General features: G+C 42.7%; 1 protein-coding gene across 2 annotated transcripts in view; it reads right to left on the reverse strand.

The window, feature by feature from the left end:
* The window catches only part of itga9 (integrin, alpha 9), a 421,660-nt gene that overhangs the window by 137,205 nt on the left and 261,599 nt on the right, over nucleotides 1–22,856 (reverse strand). For both annotated transcript variants that reach the window (XM_052022797.1, XM_052022798.1), the window contains 2 exons: nucleotides 18,598–18,748; nucleotides 5,027–5,113 (listed from right to left, as the gene is read on the reverse strand). In XM_052022797.1, the coding sequence (XP_051878757.1) occupies nucleotides 5,027–5,113; nucleotides 18,598–18,748 (238 nt within the window). The remainder of the gene's footprint in view (nucleotides 1–5,026; nucleotides 5,114–18,597; nucleotides 18,749–22,856) is intronic.

The following is a 22,856-nucleotide window of genomic DNA, read 5'->3' on the forward strand; positions in this document are numbered from 1 at the left end:
AGTTTGGAGAAAAAAGGGTGCAGAATTTCATGAAAAGAACACCTCTCCAACTGTTAAGCACGGGGATGGATCGATCATGTTTTGGGCTTCTGTTGCAGCCAGTGGCACGGGGAACACTTCACTGGTAGAGGGAAGAATGAATTCAATTAAATACCAGCAAATTCTGGAGAGCAAACATCACACCGTCTGTAAAAAAGCTGAAGATGAAAGGAGGATGGCTTCTACAACAGGATAACGATCCTAAACACACCTCAGAATCCACAATGGACTACCTCAAGAGGCACAAGCTGAAGGTTTTGCCATGGCCCTCACAGTCCCCCGACCTAAACATCATTGAAAATCTGTGGATAGACCTCAAAAGAGCAGTGCATGCAAGACGGCCCAAGAATCTCACAGAACTTAGAAGCCTTTTGCAAGGAAGAATGGGCGAAAATCCCCCAAACAAGAATTGAAAGACTCTTAGCTGGCTGCAGAAAGCGTTTACAAGCTGTGATACTTGCCAAAGGGGGTGTTACTAAGTACTGACCATGCAGGGTGCCCAAACTTTTGCTTTGGGCCCTTTTCTTTTTTTGTTATTTTGAAACTGTAAAAGATGGAAATAAAAAAGTAATCTTGCTTAAAATATTAGAGAAATGTGTCATCTTTCACTTCATGCCTTTTGGAAATCAGGTCATCTTTTACTCACTTAGCTATTCACAGTAACATAAATTTTGTCCAGGGGTGCCCAAACTTTTGCATGCTACTGTATGTAATGCACGTATGTTCCATGGTAGTGGCACACAGAAAGTAGCAAGGAGGTTTGTGACTTGCAAGCAAAGCATAAGGAAAAATAATTATTTGTAAATTAGTTGAAAATGAAATTCTGACATGAAATAAAAAGATACTATATTAATACCCTCAATAAATGAAGAATCTCTGATCCATTCATTAAACATCACACAGTTTCTATTCCATGAAGAGTCACAGTACATGTCTCCAGCAGGAGAGGAGCTCCATCCTCAAACTGTGACAATGATGCTCCACACTTCAGCTGATAATAAGGCAGTGTCTTGGCCAGAGAATGGTTAAGCTGTTTTAATGTTGAATCAAACATCAGGAAATTTAAGCATCTGAAGGTTTAAAACTACCAGCAAGCGATAGGATGCACTGCAGTGCTCACTTAGAAGACTAACAAATGAGAAACAGTTGTAAAATGACTTGGCTAAACAACAGATTATTGTTATAGAATCATAGAGTTGTATGGCATGGATACAGACTCTTTGGCCCAACTGGTCCATGCTGACCAAGATGCCCAATCCAAGCGAGCCTCATTACCTTCTAAACCTTTCCAATCCATGTACCTGTCCAACTGTCTTTTAAAAATTGCTATTGTACCTGCCTTAACCACTTCGTCTGGCACCTCATTCCACATAGATACCACCCTATGTGTAAACATAGTTGCCCTTCAAGTTCCTATTAAATTCCTCTCACCTTAAACCTACGGCCTCTAGTTTTTGATTCCCCAACCCTGGGAAAAAGACTGAGTGCCTTCACCCTATCTCTGCCCCTCACGTTCTTAACTTATAAATAATTCAAGAATGTGCCTTACATTCAAATATTATGTTTACAGCACAGTTATTTCAAAAGTGCAACCTTGATAGATAAAACTGCAATTGACTGGCTAAGTTATGAAATTACCAATTAACTTTCCCTCAGCCATATGACAATGCCTGAGAGAAATTTCATTGGTAAATTAAAGGCAAAACTTACTTTCACTAAGTGTTGATACTTTTCTACTGAGAGCATGTGACTTGGATGTTTTGAACACAATTTTAAAATGGCTGAACCGTGACTGATGTTGATCCTTGTTGAACAGTGACAATCATATCTATTGTGCCTCTTGACGGAAGGATTCCACGCTGTGTTTCAGGAAGCCACATGGGCCGAAAGGCCTATTTCCATGCTGTATTACTCTATGACTCTCAGTAAGATTGGGCCTTAGGTGTTGGGGCCGTCAGTGTTCTTGAGAGCGCTGTAGAATCCACACATGCCGTGGCTATCAGTGAGTTGCTGAATCTCCTGCACCCTTTCCACCCACCATCTGTTCTTTATGTCATCAGTTTTCTGTTGGACCTCAGCCTTCTGGTGGCTGTAGAGCTTTTCTTTTTCCTTGACATATGGTAGAGTTTCCAATCCAAGGAAACCTTACATTTGTGAATGTCCTAGCTGTTTTCATCAAACTAATGTTGGTGTTATCTGGTAGAGAATCAACTCAAAGATGCTGATTACAGTGGACTTCAGGGCAATCCCTGCACTCTGGACAGCATGTGGTTCACATTCGGTGAGGGTTGTTCAGTTGTCTGGAAGATGCCAAATGAGGTGAGCTACCTTTGCGGGATCCTTGACACCTTTAACTTTGATTTACTTGTGGCCGCCATTGTCTTGAAGCCAGGCTGATGGAGATAACAGAGTGGATTAGATGATGATTAAACCAACAGACTTTGGTACCTGTGATGCAAATACTCTTGTTCTCTGGCTCAAATGATGACATATTCCAACAGATGCCAGTGCCAAGATCAAAAGAGTTACCACAAGGTTCCTCACATTCTCCAGATGCTTGAGAGCATCGAGGTCAATGCAGCCTGTATGGCTGGCTCCCTATCAACAAGCTTAAACGTTTATTTCCTCCTCCACTGGCACACAATGGCTACAGAACATACCATCTACAAAATGCCCTGCGGATAATCGTCCCAACTACTCTCATAGCACTTCCCAACCCACGATACACACAAAATGCTGGAGGAACTCAGCAGGTCAGGCAGCATCTATGAAGAGAAATAAACAGTCGACGTTTCGGGTTGAGACCCTTCATCGGGACTGGAAAGGAAGAGGGCAGAAGCCAGAAGCCATTCCTCTGCAGATTCCTCTCCAAGTGTCTCAGCATCCTGACTTGGAAATATATTGCCGGTCCTTTGTCCTAAGTCCTGTAACTCCCTATCCGATTGTACTGTGGGAGTGCTGTTATCTGAGGATAGCAGAAGTTCACAAAGATACCCCGGGAACACTTTCTTAAGGGAAATTAGCATAAGGTAATAAATGCCACCCATGTGAGCGAGGATCAGATCCCAAAAATGAATTTAATAAAAATAGTCTCAAACTTCATATTGAGCAGTGGAGTTGTTGGTGTGTGATTTCTTATAATATGGGTTATCTATTGCACACCAACTGCACACAGGCTTGGCAGAGTGGCAAATCTTGATCCAGTGGCAAAAGGTGATTGGAGACCAGGTTGTGCTCCATGGACATACACATACAAAGAAGAAATGAACAGGTGAACCAAGAGAAGGAGTAGCCACCTCATGCCTCCTCCATCATTTAACAAGATTATGGTGGATTTGGTTGCATCCTCAACACCATTTTCTGCCAACCTTCCACCCCTTGCTCATGAAGGATCTACCATTTTCTGCCTTAAAAATATTCAAAGACTCTGCTTCCATTGTCCTTTGGGAAAGAGTCATAAGAGTCATAGAGCAATACAGCACAGATACAGGCCCTTCAGCCCAACCAGTCCATGCCAACCACAGTGCCCTCCCAGCTAGTCCTGTGTTCGGCCCTTATCCCTCCAAGCCCCACCCCTCCATGTACCTATCCAAGTGCTTCTTAAATAGAAAAATACACTCCCTAATCCAAGCAACATCCTGGTGAACCTTTTCTGCACCCTCTCCAAAGCCTCCACATCCTTCCTGTAATGTGCTAATCACCTGTAGGCACTCCCTCATGCCCGTATTCTAACTGCCTATGCCTGTTCCTATGGCTACATTCACTGATACCCCAATGATTACAGCATTCCTTCTGGAAGGCTGCTGGATTTCAGTGGAAGATACCACAGATAGCCTTGGACATGCCCTGGAACAACTCTGGACCCACAAGGCACAGCCATGGACTGCACCACATCAGCCACAGTAAAAATAGCATGGACTCTTATCTTTGAAACTTGAGTTCAATTCCAGGTGCACCTTACAAAATAGAAAGCTGGAGCTACTGCCTCCAGAAAATGATTGCCTGTGGCCAGATGTGGCTTCCTGAGGCAGGCCTCATCATTCACATGCTTCACACCAGAGTCCTGAAACAGGCACTCTGTTTCGAGCTCTGTTGTGGGACAGAGAAAAAGATTCAAGGACGTGCTCAGTTTTCATGAAGAAATGCAACTTCCCTACCGACTTCGGGAAACCTCCAGCTCAGGACCGCTCAAAGTGGAGATGGAGCATTTGGGATGGCATTGAGAACCTCAAGGCCACGCATCAGGAGTACACAGAAGCCAACAGAAGGAACACACTATATCACAAATACTCACTTACCCACTCTGTCAGCCAATGCCTGCCCTACCTGTGGAAGAGTCTGTAGATCCCACATTGGCCTCAGAACCCAGAAAACCAGCAAGTCTTCCTGAATTCTGAGAGACTGCCTAAGAAGAAGAACTGTGTGTGGAAACCAGAGCTTAAGCCCTGATCAATGAATGTAGAAGTGGAGATAAATATTGTGGAGTTTGGGGAGAATCAGTGAAATATTTTTCAAAGCTTTCCCTTGGAAGACTGATTCATCTTCCAATTTAATAGACCAAGACCAATACTAAGATTTTGCATGTTTTAATGGGTGTGTTGTGTCATGTTTCATACAAGCCACACAAGAATGAACGCTTTCATTCTTGAAGGAGGATCAGGCAGAAAGGCATAAACGCACAAAAAGCTGGTGGATCTCTCTTTCACAACACAGAGAGGCCAACCACTATGTCAATAGCTCGTGCTATGATGTCCGAAGGGCTGCATTGGATAGATGGAACTGGAATGAAGTATAAAGTGAACAAAAAGAACAGGCAAAAGAAGCTCAGCACAGAGTTAATCTGAAAATGAAGCTGTGCTGACAGCAATATAGAACCAAAGGAAATCCCTGCACAAGGACAATGACTAACAGGCCAACCTTATTGGCATTAATCAAAACAGGCTGTTACTGTAGCATCTGGTGTAAACATAACGGACTCAGCACTTACCTTGGACTGCCATCTCATGAAAGGAAATCCCACGCTGCATTTCAGGAAGTCTGACTCCACCAGCTCACAGTAAGTGCCTTTTTCTTCCTGAAATGATAATGGGAAGGGTGAGAATCTGTTAATCACAGCTAGAAAGATGGTTCCAAACAATAGTCAATAAAGGGAACAGCATATCAGCTCTCTCTCCAGCAGATCACTATAGTGCCGCACCATGTAAACCCAATGGCCCAGAGGAAACATAGCAGCTCATTACATTTTAACTTTAAAAACAAATCAATCTTTTTAATTAGAGCTTGTAAAAACATTCCAGAGAACACCTCAGTCCGGTTCTCAGAACATTTGTAAATATTGCAGTCTCAGCATTAAATACTCAGTCACAGGGAGCTTTATCACAGAGGTCAAAAGTAGTCAAATAGTAACCGGATAGTTCTGTTTGCTTCAACTCTGGATTCAATATTTGAAAAATGAATTAGGTTCTCAAGCTGACAGAAAATTCACCAGTGCCTCCAATTAGTTCCACTCAAGTTGAAATTAAGAACGAATGTCACAAAGCGCAGGCAGCTGAATCTCAACAACTTCCATTTATATGGTGCCTCTAACCTTCAACAGCATTTAAAGGAATTACCTCAAAAATAATTTCACATATGGCAGATAACAGGAAGTTTGGTCAAGGAAGGTGTTAAGGAGCATCTTAAAGAAGGAAAGGTACGTAGAGGGGTAGTGAGGTTTAGGGAGGGAATTCCAGAGTTAGGGGCTTGGCAGCTGAAAGTATGGCAACTAGAATCCTAGAATCACAGGAAGGTACAGGAAAAAATGGCCTCTTACAGCTCACCTCATCCATGCCAGCTATGATGCCTATCTATGCTAATCCCATTTACCTGCATTAGGCCTGTATCCCTCTATTTTCCTGTACAAATACCCATCCAAATGCCTTTAAAATGTTGTAATAGTATCTGCTTGAACTAGCTCCTCTGGCAATTCATTCCAATTATTCACCATCCTGTGTGAAAAGTTACCTCTCAGATCTCCTTTAAAATTCTCCCCTCTCACCTTAAATCTGTGTGCTCTATTTCTAGATTGCCCTGCCCTGGGAAAAAGATTCTGACCATCTATCCTATCTACTCCCTCATAATTTTGTAGACTTCTATAAAGTCACCCCACAACCTCCTACATTCCAGTGAGAATATACCCAGCCTATCCAATCTTTCCTCATAACTAGAGCTCTGCACTCCAGGCAACATCCTAGTGAACATCTTCTGCACTCTCTATCACATCCTTCCTATGGTGTGGCAACACAAAATCCGAAGTGTGATCTAACCAGTGTTTTGTACAAGTCATAGAGTCACGGAAACAGGCCCTTCAACCCAGCTCGTCCAAGCCAACCAAGGTCCTGAGCTAGTCCCATTTGACTGCATTTAGAACATACCTCTCTAAACCTTTCCTATCCGAGAACTTATCCAAATGTCCCTAAAACATTATAAATGTACTGGCCTCTACCACTTCCTCTGGCAGCTTGTTCCATATACCCACCCTCTGTGTGGGAAAACTTGCCTCTGAGGTCCCCTTTAAATCCTTCCTGTAAGCCTATGCCCTGTAGTTTCAGACTCCCCTACCCTGGGAAGAAGACACTGATCGTTCACCTTACCTATGACCCTCACAATTTTATAAACTTCTATAAGGTCACCCATCAGCCTCCTCCACTCCATGGAAAACATCCCAGCCTATCAAGTCCCTCCTTATAGCTCAAGCCCTCCAGTCCCGGTAACACCTTTGTAAATCTTTACTGCACCCTTTCCAGCTTAATCACATGGCGACCAGAACTGCACACAATATTCCAGGTGCAGTTTCAACAACGTCTTCTATATCTGTAACATGATGTCCCAAACCCTATACTCATTGCCCTGGCTGATGAAGGCATGTGTGCAATACACCTTCACCACTTTGTCTACCTGTGTCACCACTTTCAAGGAACTATGTTCTTGTACCCCAAAGTCCCTCTGTTTCACAACACTTCCCAGGACCCTGTCATTCACTCCCAATGTGACATCCCAACTCTTATACTCAATGCCTTGGCCTATGAAGGCAAGCATACCAATTACCTCTTTCACTACCATATCTACTTTCAGGGAGCAATGGACTTGCACCCCAAGGTCTCTCTGTACATCAACGCTAAGGTCCCTGCCATTTAATCTCTATGTCCTAGCAGGATTTGACTTCCCAAAGTGCATTATCTCACACTTGTCTGGACTAAATTCCATCTGCCACTGCACTGCCCAACTTTCTAGCTGATTTATGTCCCACTGTATCTTTAAACAACCTTCTGTTATCCATGACTCCACCAATTGTGTCATCTGCAAACTTACTAATCATAACCCCTACATTCTCATCCAAGTTATTTATAACTTGTAGTGTAGTGTAGCACAGTAGTGTAGCAGTTAGCGTGACACTATTACAGCGCCAGCAACCCAGGTTCAATTCCGGCCACTGTCTGTAAGGAGTTTTTATGTTCTTCCCGTGTCTGCGTGGGTTTCCTCTGGGTGCTCTGGTTTCCTCCCACATTCCAAAGATATACGGGTTAGGAAGTTGTGGGCATGCTATGTTCGTGCTGGAAGCATGGCGACACTTGCGAGCTACCCCCAGAACACTCTATGCAAAGATGCATTTCACTGTGTGTTTCAATGACTAATAATATCTTATCTTAAAATACAAACAACAAAGGTCACACCACCGATTCCTGCAATACACTACTTGTTACAGATTTCCAGTCAGAAAAAAAAACAATCCATCACTACCCTCTGTCTTCTATCACCTAGCCAGTTCTGAATTCACTTCATCAGCATGCCCCTGATGCCTTGTGCCTTAACCATTCTGACCATGCCTACACCGTGGGACCTTGTCAAAAGCCTTACTAAAGTCCATACATATAACATCTACCACCCCACCCTCCATCAGTCTCCTTGGTTACCTCCTCAAAAACACAATCAAATGTGTGAGACACGATCTCCCCTGCACAAAACTGTGCCGACTCCTCCTAATCAGTCCCTGCTTTTCCAAGCAAACATAAATCCTGTCCCTCAGAATTTTCACTAACAAATTCCGTACCACTGATGTAAGGCTCACCAGCCTGTAGTTTCCAGGCCTAACCCTGCTGCTCTTTTTTGAGGACAGCATAAGCTATCCTCCAATCTTCTAGTAGCTTACCTGTGGCTAATGAAGACACAAAAATATTCGTCAATGCCCCAGAAGTCTCCTCCCTTGCTTCCCTTAGAATCCTGGGATAAATCCTGTCCAGCTTTGGGGATTTATCTACTGTAACATGCTCCAGTATTTCTAGCACCTCCTCCTTCTTGACACAGATGTGTTCAAGAATATCAGCATCTCCCTCCCTTAGCACTCCAGCCTCCACCCTGAGGAGTATTCATTTAGGATCTCACTCACATCCCCTGACTCCACACAGAGGCAGAGGTATGGCTCATATACTGAGATGTCACGACCTGGCAGTGAAAATGCATGTTCATTTCTTTGAAACATGGGGTTTCCATGGCTGTAAAGTATTTAACTGGTGTGAAATGTAATTTGCAAATAAATAGATTCCAGCCACCAGCTGCTGTTGCTGATGTGACCACACCTCTGCTTGGGAATTTTCAAGAAACTCTAATGGTTAAGCCTAACATCATGAGCTTCCATTCTCAAAGCAAGACATTTTCATAACAAAAGATAATCAGGTTTTCCTGCAATTTGTTGAAAGAACTGTTGACTCAGTAAAGTAACATGCCAACTGATTTCTGCCATAGGTCTTTTCTCAGGAGGGTAACGTGCTGATGCTGAAATGGAAGTAGACTGTACAACTCCAGCAATCTTTTAACATTTGTTGAAGGTTGGAAATGACCAGTTATGAATTGGCTGCTATTTTATACCTCACCTAATTTCATTTCCACTTCCATTAATTAAATAATCAGTTCCTCCAGCATCTTGTGCATTGCTCCAGATTTTAGCATCTGCAGTCTCGTGTCTCCAAATAGTCAGGTGAGCTGGTGAATAGATGGTCAATTCACAGTCTCAACCATTCCAGACTGCCTGTATCTGGCTGCTCGCAAAAGGTGAAGCATCAACATTCATTAAAGTATTTTTGGTGCAGGGCGAAAGGGGGTCCTGAAGGTGATCAGGCTTTGGGGAGGGGCATAAAGGTGTGTGCAAAGAAGGCCCAAAGTTTTCTCATGTGGCTCAGAAGGCATAGTTGCTTCTCCTGGCCCAAGAGGAATCTTTTCCTCTGCCTGCCTGGTAATCTCTAACAAGCAGCTAGCCCACATTCTCTTCAGGTTTACTTGTTACCCATGGTACTGGCTCTTCTGGTTTCTATTTCCTTTCCTGACCCAGTGAAAATCAATTTCTTGTTTTGTGATGTGGAGCAAACCTAAAATAAAGGAAAACTAAAATAGTTATGAAACTCACAGATGCTTGATCAACCTCCCAGCAGGTCTGGCCTGAGGGGAAAGTTGTCACTGCTGCATTCAGAGCTATGACTTCAATTCGAGACTGGGTCCCAACGTCAACACAGCATATTTAAAGGAGCCTGCTTTCACACTGTTGGTGTCCCGCATAAACAATTTCACCAAGTTTCCAAACCTACTTGCACACCAGCTATTTTCCTACATGGAGAGTGAATGATGAGGAGGCTTTTCATCTGTTGTTGGGCATATACTTTGTCTGCATTTCCTTGGCCCCAAGATATTAAAGGTCAACCCAAGAGTGAAGCTGGAGTCAAAAGTCAGGGCAGTCAGGGATGGCCAGTTTCATTGCCTGAAGAGCATCTCTCTACAAGTTCAGTTTTCACACAAGTGCAGTTGGTACGAGTTCATAAACTGAACTCCCAACTGCAGGGCTGCCAGGTCTGCATCATTACCACTATACCACCATCTTCACCAGTCTGAGAGATTTGTCGACTAGAGAAGGTGGAAGTAACTTAAGTAAAACAAACCTCAAAACTTGCCAAATTCCCCCACACCATAAACCAAGGAAAGGATTTTCATGGGCTCCAGGTCAGAAAAAGAGTGAAAACAAGAAAAATTGTTATTGGACAATGAGAAAACATGAAGAAGATCAGGACTATCTGTAATATAACAATTACATGCTAGAGGTTATCAACAAGACAAAGGATAAGATTCAAGTATGTTTTCAAAGAATCCTTGAAAAGGTGCAACATTCCCACTGACTCCTTGGCCCATGACCACTAAAAGTGGAGAAGGAGCATTTAGGATGGTATTGAGAATCTTGAGGCCATGTATTGGGAGCACACAGAAGCCCCGGGTAAGTGGTGGAAGAAGTGCTCCACCTCACAAACTACCAGCTCACCCACCCTGCCAAGCAACTCCTGTCCCATCTGTCGAAAAGTCTGCAATTCCCACAACAGCCTCATCGGTCATCTCTGAACCAACACAACCAAAGGGGAAGCATGCCATCCTCAATCCCAAGAGACTGCCTAGAAAGTCACTTCAACTGCTCTCTGCAGGAATGAAACCTGGACACCCACTGAGGCACTGAAGGACTGAGGTGAGACATTTGAAATGCCTCAAAAGACATAGTTCTGCAAATAGAACAAATGAATCTGTGAATAATTAAATCAGACAAGAAGTCAGGAAATATAAACCTTTAAATATTAGAAAAGAAGGCATGAAATGTGCAGCCATGGCACTCTTACTGATATTAGAACATAGAACAGCACAGTACAGGCCCTTTGGCCCACAATGTTGTGCCGACATTTTATCCTTTTATAAGATCTATCTAACCCTTCCCTCCCACATAGCCCTCCATTTTTCTATCATTCATGTGCCTATCTAAGAGTCTCTTGAACGTCCCTGATGCATCTGCCCCTAAAACCTCTGCCGGCAGTGCATTCTACGCACCCACCACTCTCTGTGTAAAAAACTTACCTCTGACACCCCCCTTGTACCTTCCTCCAATCACCTTAAAATTATGCCCCCTCGTGTTAGTCATTTTCACCCTGGGAAAAAGTCTCTGACTGTCCACTTGATCTATGCCTCTTATCATCTTGTACACCTCTATCAAGTCACCTCTCATCATCCTTCTCTCCAAGGAGAAAAGCCCTAGCTCACTCAACCTATCCTCATAAGACATGCTCTCCAATCCAGGCAGCACCCTGGTAAATCTCCTCTGCACCCTCTCCAAAGCTTTCATATCCTTCCCATAATGAGGAGACCAGAATTGAACACAATACTCCAAGTGTGGTCTAACCAAAGTTCTATAGAGCTGCAACATTACCTTGCGGTTCTTGAACTCAATACCCCGACTAATGAAGGCCAACATTCCATACACCTTCTTAACAACCCTATCAACCTGCGCGGCAACCTTGAGGGATCTATGGATGTACCCCAAGATCCCTCTGTTCCTCCACACTGCTAAGAGTCCTGCCATTAACCTTGTATTCTGCCTTCAAATTCGATCTTCCAAAGTGTATCACTTCACACTTTTCCGGGTTGAACTCCATCTGCCACTTCTCAGCCCAGCTCTGCATCCTATCAATGTCCTGTTGTAATCTACAGCAATCTTCTACATTATCCACAACACCACCAACCTTCATGTCATATCCTGCAAGATGAAGAAGGGGAAGAACTGGAACAAACTGGGTAGGATTAAAACTGACTGATTGTACAAGAATGGCAAGACATGGAATGAATGGAGAAACAGTGCCCCAGAAGCAGATGCAGCCTTAGGATCGAATTGATTTGACCAGATGAAAATACTGCACAGCCTCTCAAAAATGATAACTGATCCAATCCTGTGCCTCATGTGGCCAACACCTTCCTGAAAAGGATTTATAATTATTCAGCAAGAACACACAGCTTTTAGGCACAGAACCTTTTAATATGATATTAAGGTCCTGTGACATATGATACAGTTACAGCAGAACATGCATCCTGGACAATTTCATTCAACACACAAAATGTCAAATAATAAAAATTTACCTTCAAGGTTGTAATTGGGTAAGCTGTTCAAAGCTAACTGCCGTGATCATTTACAAATATCTTAGAAGCAATCAGGAATAGAAATTTGTTTTCTTTTTCATTTGAGCCCATGAGTCTGAGGCCTAACATAGTCCCTCCCATCCTCCAACTCAGACCAGTTAAAATTTGTTTACTCATGCACTGATTAGTGATTGAATTTTTGTGGTCCACAGGTCTTCATATGTCACGATTCATTTATTCATTAAGATAGCTGGGAAGAAAATCCCTCTTAGGACTATCAAAAACAAGAGGGCCTAGGTTTAAGGTGAGAGGAAGGAGTTTTAAAGGAGATTTGAGAGGAATTTTTTTTTTACATAGAGAACAATTGGTATCTGGAACTCGCTGCCAGAGAGGGAGGAATCAGAAACAATCACTACGTTTAAGAAGCAGTTAGTCAGGCTCTTAAAAAGGCAGGGCATGGAAGGATATGGAGTTAATGTGCACAAACGGGATTAGTGTAGATGGACAAAAAGATCGGCATGGACGTGGTGAGCTGAAGGGCCCGTTTCTGTGCTGTACGATTCTGTCACTCAGTTTCCACAACAAAAAAATATAAACAGACTCAAAGGAATGTTGAATGTTTATGCCATGTCTGATATTATCTCATCAGCAGGAAAAATGGATGAATGAGTACTGATTATGACCAAATGTCATAGCTGCTTGACCCAGTTGGCATCTATTTGTGGGAAATATGCCACAACGAGTAGAAGCTGCTCAAAAACTTATATGTGAAAATATAGTTAGCTAAAATTGATAGCAAAACAATCTCAAGAAGAACCAAATTTGAAGTGTAAACCTTTCAAAGTTCTTCTTATCCTGTGATCATCTCATGTCAACACAATCCCATTTAATTTTGGCTTGTGAAACTCTTTAATATGTCTGCATTTGGCACTGGTTGAATATTTTCTTGTAAATTCCATGATCTCAGTAGTAAATTTTCTCTCACTCCCCTCCCTTCTCAGTTGTTAACTTCCATCTAGAAGAACATGAATGCCTAGTCCTAAAGAAATACTTTTCAGTGAAGGATGTGTGAAGATTAAAGTCATAACATCATAGAGAACAGCTGGAATGTTTTTCCATTTAAATACATATATGACTGGCTGCTGCTGCACAGGAAATGTCGGTGCTCTAATCCAGACTCATCTTTAAACAAAACCTTTGGGTGTTCTGAAAAGAAACGCCATTGCTTGTGCAGCGGAATGTTAACCATAAAGCAGCAGTTTAAAAAAATATGAAATGTACAATCATAAGGAATTTGGAATGGTTTATAAAATTGGAGTGACTAAAAGACATTTCTCCTTGGCTCTATCTAAATGTTTTTCTAATATTTGGATCACTAGTATTAGATGATTTTCCAAGTGGGCCTTACCAAGTGATTTAAAAATGGAAAACATACCTGCCTTGAAGATTATGAAGATGGTGTGACCTGCAGAGCAACAAAATGCTTTCTTTCCGTAGTCATACAGCACGGAAAGAGATCCATTAGCCCAACTGATCCATGCCGATCAAGATTCCCATCTAAGCTAGTCTCATTTGCCCGCTAGTCCCAACCCCCTAAACCTTTTCTATCCATGTACCTGTACAAATGCCTCAACCACTCCCTCTGGCAGCTCATTCCATGTACCGACCACCCTCTGGGTGAAAAAGTTGCTCCTCTGGTTCCTATTAAACCTCCCCTACTCACCTTCAACCTATGCCTTCTAGTCCTCAATTTCCCAACCTTGGGAAAAAGGCTGGGTACATGGACCCTATCGTTATTTTAAGATCCTCAATAAGATCACTCCTCATATTTCTATGCTCCAATGAAAAAAGTCCCAACCTGCTCAACCTCTCTCCATAACTCAATCTCTCGAGTCCTGGCAACATCCTTGTAAATCTCCTCTGCACTTTTTCCAGTTTAATAGCATCTTTCGTATAGCAGGATGACCAAAACTGAACACAATATTCCAAATGTGGGCTTATCGATATCTTGTACAACTGCAATGCAGAGGGTGGTCAGTATATGGAATGAACTGCCAGAGGAAGTGGTTGAGGCAGGTACATTAACAACATTTAAAATGTATTTGGACAGGTACATGGATAGGAAAGGTTTAGAGAGCTATGGGCCAAACATGGGCAAATAGGACTAGCTTAAATGAGAATTTTGGTTGGCATGAACCAGTTGGGCAGCAGGGCCAGTTTCCATGCTCTATATCATGCCTTTCCCAACACCAAAGAATTTGTAAGTCAATGTTATTTCCAGTTGTAAAGAACAATTGGAGAAATCTGCATTGATTTGCTCCAGTACATGAAGTTTAGCTCTTAATGTGATCTCTCTGTTTGCTGGCGATTGATAAAGGAATTTCTTGTATTCAAGGAAGATTGCCAAGTAAGGGTAGCTACACTTGCTACATTTATGTCTTCTGCTGAACGTCAACAAGACTTAAATCTCAGTTTGCTGTAGCTCTGCTGGAGCAGCATACAGAGTGCCCAGGAAATCTTGAACAGCCAGAGGTTGTGGTACATATTGGTACCAATGACATAGGTAGGAAAAGGGATGAGGTCCTGAAAAATGATTATAGGGAGTTAGGAAGGAAGTTGAGAAGCACGACCTCAAAGGTAGTAATTTCAGGATTACTGCCTGTGCCAACTGACAGTGAGTATAGGAACAGAATGAGGAGGAGGTTAAATGCGTGGCTGAAGGAGTGGAGTGAGGGGCAGGGATTCAGATTTCTGGATCATTGGGGCCTCTTTTGGGGCAGGTATGACCTGTACAAAGAGGACGGGTTGCACTTGAATCCCAGGGGGACCAATATCCTGGCGGGGTGGTTTGCTAAGGCTAGTGGGGGGAGTTTAAACTAGATTTGTTGGGGGGTGGGATCCAAACTGGAGAGACTGGGGAAGAGGTGTTTGGCTCTCAAATTAAGGAAAACCCCAAGGCATTCTACAAGTATGTGAAGAGCAAGAGGATAAGATGTGAAAGAATAGGGCCTGTCAAATGCAGCAGTGGGAAAGTGTGTATGGATCCGGAAGAAATAGCGGAGGTATTTAATGAATACATCAGTATTCACTACAGAAAAAGATCTGGGGGATTGTAGTGTGGGCTTGCAGCAGGCTGAAAAGCTTGAGCATGTAGATATTTGGAAAGAGGAGGTGCCGGAACTTTTGGAAAGCATCAAGTTGGATAAGTCGCCGGGACCGGATGGGATGTCCCCCAGGCTACTGTGGGAGACGAGGGAGGAAATTGTGGAGCCTCTGACGATGATTTTTGCATCATCGATGGAGACGGGAGAGGTTCCAGAAGATTGGGAGGGTTGCAGATGTTGTTCCCTTATTCAAGAAAGGGAGTAGAGATAGCCCAGGAAATTATAGACCAGTGAGTCTTACCTCCATGGTTGGTAAGCTGATGGAGAAGATCCTGAGAGGCAGGATTTATGAACATTTGGAGAGGTGTAATATCATTAGGAATAGTCAACATGGCTTTGTCAAGGGCAGGTCCTGCCTTACGAGCCTGATTGAATTTTTTGAGGATGTGACTAAACACATCAATGAAGGGAGAGCAGTAGATGTAGTGTATATGGATTTCAGCAAGGCATTTGATAAGGTACCCCATGCAAGGCTTATTGAGAAAGTAAGGAGGCATGGGATCCAAGGGGACATTGCAGTGTGGATCCAGAACTGACTGGCTCACAGAAGGCAAAGAGTGGTTGTTGAAGGGTCATATTCTGCATGGAGGTCGGTGACCAGTGGTGTACCTCAGGGATCTGTTCTGGGACCCTTACACTTTGTGATTTTTATAAACGAACTGGATGAGGAAGTGGAGGGATGGGTTAGTAAGTTTGCGGATGACACAAAGGTTGGATGTGTTGTGGATAGTATAGAGGGCTGTCAGAGGTTACAGAGGGACATAGATAGGATGCAAATTTGGGCTGAGAAGTGGCAGATGCAGTTCAACCCAGATAAGTGTGAAGTGGTTCATTTTGGTAGGTCAAATATGATGGCAGAATATAGTATTAATGGTAGGACTCCTGAAAGTGTGGAGGATCAGAGGGATCTTGGGGTCCGAGTCATAGGATGCTCAAAGCGGCTGTGCAGGTCGACTTTGTGGTTAAGAAGGCATATGGTGTATTGTCCTTCATTAATCGTGGAATAGAATTTAGGAGCCGGGAGGTATTGTTGCAGCTATATAGGACCCTGGTCAGATCCCACTTGGATTACTGTGCTCAGTTCTGGTCACCTCACTACAGGAAGGATGTGGAAGCCATAGAGAGGGTGCAGAAGAGATTTACAAGGATGCTACCTGGGATGTGGAGCATGCCTTATGAAAGCAGGTTGAGGAAACTTGGCCTTTTCTCCTTGGAGTGAAGGAGGATGATGGGGGACCTGATAGAGGTATATAAGATGATAAGAGGCATTGATCGGGTGGATAGTCAGGGGCTTTTCCCCAGGGCTGAAATGGTGGCCACAAGAGGGCATAGATTTAAGGTGCTGGGGAGTAGGTATAGAGGAGATGTCAGGGGTAAGTTTTTTACTCAGAGAGTGGTGAGTGCGTGGAATGGGCTGCCGGCAACGGTGGTGGGGGCGGATACGATAGGGTCTTTTAAGAGACTGTTGGATAGGTACATGGAGATGAGAAAAATAGAGGGCTATGGGTAAGCCTAGTAATTTCTAGGGTAGGGACATGTTCGGCACAGCTTTGTGGGCCGAAGGGCCTGAATTGTGCTGTAGGTTTTTCTATGTTTCTATGACATGTGCATATACACACCCATGCTGCTGCAGAGTGTCGCCAAAATATTGTATGAATCTCAGGCACAATTCATAATTAAGGAAGATCACTAAATACCCTACCAATAAAAGCAATTTATTGATATAGACTGGTACCTGAGGACCACTGTTTTACCTCTTCCAAATCCAATGTATGCACATTGTACATCTACCCACAGAGGAAGTTTGCACTTAACAGTAGGCAGGAACTATAGACCATAGACCATTGGCAAGTACAAGCAGCCATTCTTCTGGAACAAGATATCACAGAAGAAGTAGTAGGGAAACTGAGACACAGTTTTCTTTATTCTTTCTTTATTCAGTGACATGGAAGTATGTGTGACTACATCAGCACCGTAAGTTGTTTCAATGGCATCTCAATATTTGCATTTCCAACATTTTTACAATAGTATCCTTGAGTAGCCCAAACGCTTACATTTTTCTGAGCCACCAATACCATTTTGGGTCATTCTGTCCAAAATTGGCAACATCCAATTAGGATCCAATGGGATTTGATTTTCTTTTAAATGAGAAGCATTCATAATGATTGATGTCAGCAGGCCAATTAACCAAAACTACAACTGAGGAACTGAGTTCTAAACTGATTTACTGTGCAGCCAAGTCAGGGGTTCAAAGCTAATAAATTCTAAAGAAACATGGGAAAATTTGACACTGCTGTACGACTGAACTGTAATTCAAGTCAGTAAACTCATTGATAATTTCACTGAGTTATTTTTTCTTTGACTTTGCTTTCCTGTAATCAATACATTTGACGCTATTAAAGCACCAGCAATTGGGGTTCGATTCCCGTCGCTGTCTGTAAGGAGTTTGTACGTTCTCCCATGTCTGCGTGGGTTTCCTCCGGGTGCTCCGGTTTCCTCCCACATTGCAAAGACGTACGGGTAGGTTAATTTAGGTTTAAAATGGGCGGCGCAGACTCGTTGGGCCGGAAGTTATAACTTTAGTTATAACTTAAAGCACAAGTTTTTTTAAAAATTTTATTTAAATTTTTAAAATAAAATTTAAAAAAAAACTTGTGCTTTAAGTTATAACTAAAGTAATCGTGCAGCTGCAGGAAATTATTTTGCACATAGCCATGAAAAATTAACCTTCATACAAAACTCTGGTTAGACCACACCTGGAGTACTGTGTCCAGTTCTAGTTGCCTCATTATAGGAAGGATGTGAAGGTGTTGGAAAGGGTGCAAAAGAGATCTACCAGGATGCTGCCTGGATTAGAGAGTATGGATTATGAGGAGAGACTAAAGGAGCTGGGGCTTTACTCATTGGAGAGAAGGAGGGTGAGGGGAGACGTGATAGAGGTATACAAAATATTAAGAGGAATAGATAGAGTGGACAGCCAGCGCCTCTTTCCCAGGGCACCAATGCTCAATACAAGAGGACATAGCTTTAAGGTAATGGGGGTGAAGTTCAAGGGAGATGTCAGAGGGAGGTTTTTCACCTAGAGAGTGGTTGGTGCATGGAATGCGCTGCCTGGGGTGGTGGTGGAGGCTGATACGTTGGTCAAGTTCAAGCGATTGTTAGATAAGCATATGGAGGAATTTAAGATAGAGGGATATGTGGGAGGAAGGGGTTGGATAGTCTTAGGTGTGGTTTGAGGGTTGGCACAACATGGTGGGCCGAAGGGCCTGTATTGTGCTATATTGTTCTATGGTTCTAAAAACCCAGAAAAGCAAGCTCAGTTTTAATGACTCACAACTCAGGCCTAGGCTGAGTATCAGTTGCAAAAAGACAGATCAAAGTTTTTAAGTTTTGTGATTTCTAGAAGCATCTATTGATTACTAACCTTCTGCCACATTTTGATGAAGAAAAGCTCCCGAGAGAAGTTAAAGTAAACACTGGTGTCATATGCATCATCCCCAGCATTTAAAATGGTCACATTCACAGAGATGTTCTTCACTGCCCCCAGTGCCAGGAAAGTCTTGTCTCGATCAAAGCTGAAAAAAGGTTAGAAACAGAAACGAATTACAATTTTGTGCTGTTCAGAATTCAAAGGGCCTGCTGCTGTTGAGACATTGTCCTTCAATAACAAGTTTCTAAAGCTAAAGCTGAATGCTCAGAAATATCTTGTTCAGCACAACTGCTAGAGTAAACTGTTCCCATTCATGAGTGGTTTTGGTGATACAACAGCTAGTGCTGTGATCTGATTGCTCCAGAGACTTGATCCTGACTTGGGATGATGTCAATGTGGAGTTTACATGTCCTCGTTTGTTTGTGTTGTGATGTGTGTGTTTCTGGTGGGCTAAACAGCCTCCTTCTGTAAGTAAGTAAGTTTCATCACATGTTAATGTAGCAAATGGTTCGAATTGTGCAAATTGAGAATTGGAGCTAGCTTTTTTTGACTTGTTTTTAAAATGCACAGAGAAAAGAAAAGAGAAGGTTTTGCAACCTCATTGGTCAATTTCATGAGGAAGTAAAAGTGAAGGGATGCAGGGGTTCAGAAATTGTTTATCACTGTGAAGGATGGGATATGAAGTGGGGGTGGGAATTATTGCTTGATAAATGTGAAACAAGGTAGAGTTAGTAATAAATCTCCAGAAATTAGGGCAGAGACATCCATTCATTTCAATGAACAGTCTTAATAGAATAGTAAACTCTCCACTCAAAAGGATGTTTATGTCACTGGGCCATGTTCAGCATGAATGTCAAGTATGGATTTTACAAATAATATCTCAATCTTTTCACTTTACCTTCAAGTAGCGTGGAATTCACTGCACATTATTTCTAAATATACATACGGGTAAAAGTTATTAATCCCAGTGTGGCCTTTGTTGCATCGTCCTCCTAAGTTTCTGGCGTTTTTCACTCTCCCTGTCTCTATCTCACTTTCTCTCTCTCACATACAAGCATACGTGATTCTCCTTCACTCAGACTTTTCCCATTTCCTAGAGTCCTAGCTTTATGAGCAAGCTTTCCTAGCAATAAAGATTTCCTAGCTTTATTAGCAAGAAGTGACATAGGATCAGAAGATGTAGAATCCTTGTGGGTTGAGTTAAGAAACTGCAAGGGTAAAAAGACCCTGATGGGAGTTACAGGCCTCCGAATAGTAGCCAGGATGTGGGGTACAAATTACAACAGGGGAAAGAAAAGGCACGTAAAAAGGGCAATGTTACGGTGGTCATGGGGGATTTTAATACGCAGATAGATTGGAAAAATCAGGTTGGCACTGGATCCCAAGTGAATTTGTAGAATGCCTACGAGATGGCTTTTTAGAGCAGCTTGTCATTGAGCCCACTAAGGAAAAGGCAATTCTGGATTTGGCATTGTGCAATGAACCAGATTTGATTAAGGAGTTTAAGATAAAGGAAACTTTAGGAGGCAATGATCATAATTTGATAGAATTCACCCTGCAGTTTGGGAAGGAGAAGCTAAAATCAGATGTATCGGTATTACAGTTGAGTAAAGGTAACTATAGAGGTATGAGAGAGGACCTGGACAAAGTTGATTGGAAGGGGTCCCTAGCAGGGATGATGGTGGACCAGCAATGGCTGGAATTTCTGGGAGTAATTCAGAAGATGCAGGATCATTCCAACCCAAAGCAGAAGCATTCTAAAGGGAGAATGAGGCAACCGTGGCTGACAAGGGAAGTCAAAGACAGCATATAAGCAAAAGAGAGAACATACAATATTCCAAAAAATTAGCAGGAAGCTAGAGGATTGGGAGTCTTTAAAAAACTAACAGAAGGCAACTAAAAAAACAAGAGGAGAAGAGGTGAAATGTGAAGGTAAGCTGGCCAATAATATAAAAGCAGATACCCAGTTTTTTCAGTTATTTGAGGAGTTAAGGAGAGGCAAGAGTGGACATCAGACAGCTGGAAAATTACACTAGAGAAGTAGTAATGGAGAACAAAATGGCAGATGAACTGAAAAAGTATTTTGTGTCAGTCTTCACTGTGGAAGATACCAGCAACTTGCCAGAAATGCGAGAGAGTCAGGGGGCAGAAGTGAGTTCAGTCGCTATACTAAGGAGAAAGTGTTTGGGAAGCTGAAAGGTCTGAAGGTAGATATGTCACCTGGACTGGATGGACTACACCCCAGGGTTCTGAAAGAGGTAGCCGAAGAGATTGTGGAGGCATTAGTAGTGATCTTTCAAGAATTACGAGAGTCAGGAATGGTTCCAGAGGACTGGAAAATCGCAAATGTCACTCCACTCTTTAAGAAGGGAGGGAGGCAAAAGATAGGAAGTTATAGGCCAGTTAGCCTGACTTCAGTGGTTGGTAAGATGTTGGTAAGTCCATTAATCAGGTTTCGGGGTACTTGGAAGTTCATGATAAAATAGGCTGAAGTCAGCATGGTTTCCTTCGGGGAGATCTTGCCTAACAAATCTGTTGGAATTCTTTGAGGAAGTAACAGGCAGGATAGACAAAGGAGAGTCAGTGGATGTTATTTACTTGGATTTTCATAAGATTTTTGACAAGGTGCCGCATGTGAGGCTGCTAAACGAGATAGGAGCCTATGGTATTACAGGAAAGGTACTAGCGTGGATAGAAGATTGGCTGACTGGCAAAAGGCAAAGCGTGGGGATAAAAGGGACCTTTCTTGGTTGGCTGCTGGTGACTAGTGGTTTTCTGCAGGGGTCGGTGTTGGGACTGCAACTTTTCATGTTATACGTATGTTAATGATCTGGATGAGGGAATTGATAGCTTTGTGGCCAAGATTGTGGATGATACAAAGATAGGTTGAGGGGCAGGTAGTGTTGAAGACACAGGGAGTCTGCAGAAGGACTTGGACAGGTTGGGAGAATGGGCAAAGAAGCAACAGAAGGAATACAGCGCAGGGAAGTGTGGGGTCATGCACTTTGGTAGAAGGAATAAAGGCATAGACTATTTTCTAAATGGGGAGAGAATTCAGAAGTCATAGGTGCAAAGGATTCCCTAAAGGTCAACTTGTATGTTGAGTCAGTAGTAAGGAAGGCAAAGGCAAAGTTAGCATTCATTTCAAGAGGACTAGAATATAAAAGCAAGGATGTAATGCTGAGGCTTTATAAGGCATTGGTCAGACCACATTTGGAGTATTGTGAGCAGTTTTGGGCCCCATATCTAAGGAAGGATGTGCTGGCGTTGGAAAGGGTCTAGAGGAGGTTTATGAGAATGATCCCGGGGATGAAAGGGTTAACATACAAGGAGCGTTAATGGCTCCGGATCTGTATTCACTGGGTATTTAGAAGGATGAGGAGGGATATCATAGAATACTGAAAGGCCTGGATAGAGTGGATGTGGAGGGGATGTTTCCAGTTGTGGGAGAGTCTAGGACCAGAGGGCACAACCTCAGAAGGATGTCCCTTTAGAACAGAGATGAGGAGGAATTTCTTTAGCCAGAGGGTGGTGAATCTGTGGAATTCATTGCCACAGACAGCTGTGGAGGCCAAGTCATTGGGTACATTTAAAGTGGAGGTTGATAGGTTCTTGATTAGTAAGGGCATCAAAGGTTACGGGGAGAAGGCAGGAGAATGGGGTTGTGAGGGAAAAATAAATCAGCCATGATCGAATGGCGGAGCAGACTCGATGGGCCAAATGACCTAATACTGCTCCTATGTCTTATGGTCTTACAGTCCCAAGTTTTAGAGGGAAGTGAAATGGTGAGGTATTAGAAATATTAATGAGGTAAGCGAAAAACACAGAGATACTACTGATAAAGGTGTGCACATTTGGTAAATTATTGGGATATGTGTTCATAGCATATGAACGCATTGTGAACACTGAGTATAAATCATTTATTTTCAGACAAGCAGGCCCTCAGTTTCAAAAGGTAGAGTGAACCAAAAACAGAGTGAACTTTGTAAAATTAAGAACAGTATGAACTAAACCACAAAAGGATTTAAACCTGTGTAATGAAGTTTAAGAGCAGCCAATGGTCTTTATTGATCAAGTTTTACTTTCACAGGTTCTGGTGTATTATGATCTCAAATATCCACCCCATTTATTCATAAATGTATAATCCTCCACATTACCTGTCCAATCCAAGTTCTTATGAGTTTTACCACCTGAGACCCTGAATATCTAAAGGCTGACCTTTCAGTTGAGATGAAAATACTGATGCTAGGAAT

This window comes from Pristis pectinata, chromosome 9 (assembly GCF_009764475.1).
Source record: "Pristis pectinata isolate sPriPec2 chromosome 9, sPriPec2.1.pri, whole genome shotgun sequence".
In the NCBI taxonomy this organism is placed as follows: Eukaryota; Metazoa; Chordata; class Chondrichthyes; order Rhinopristiformes; family Pristidae; genus Pristis; species Pristis pectinata.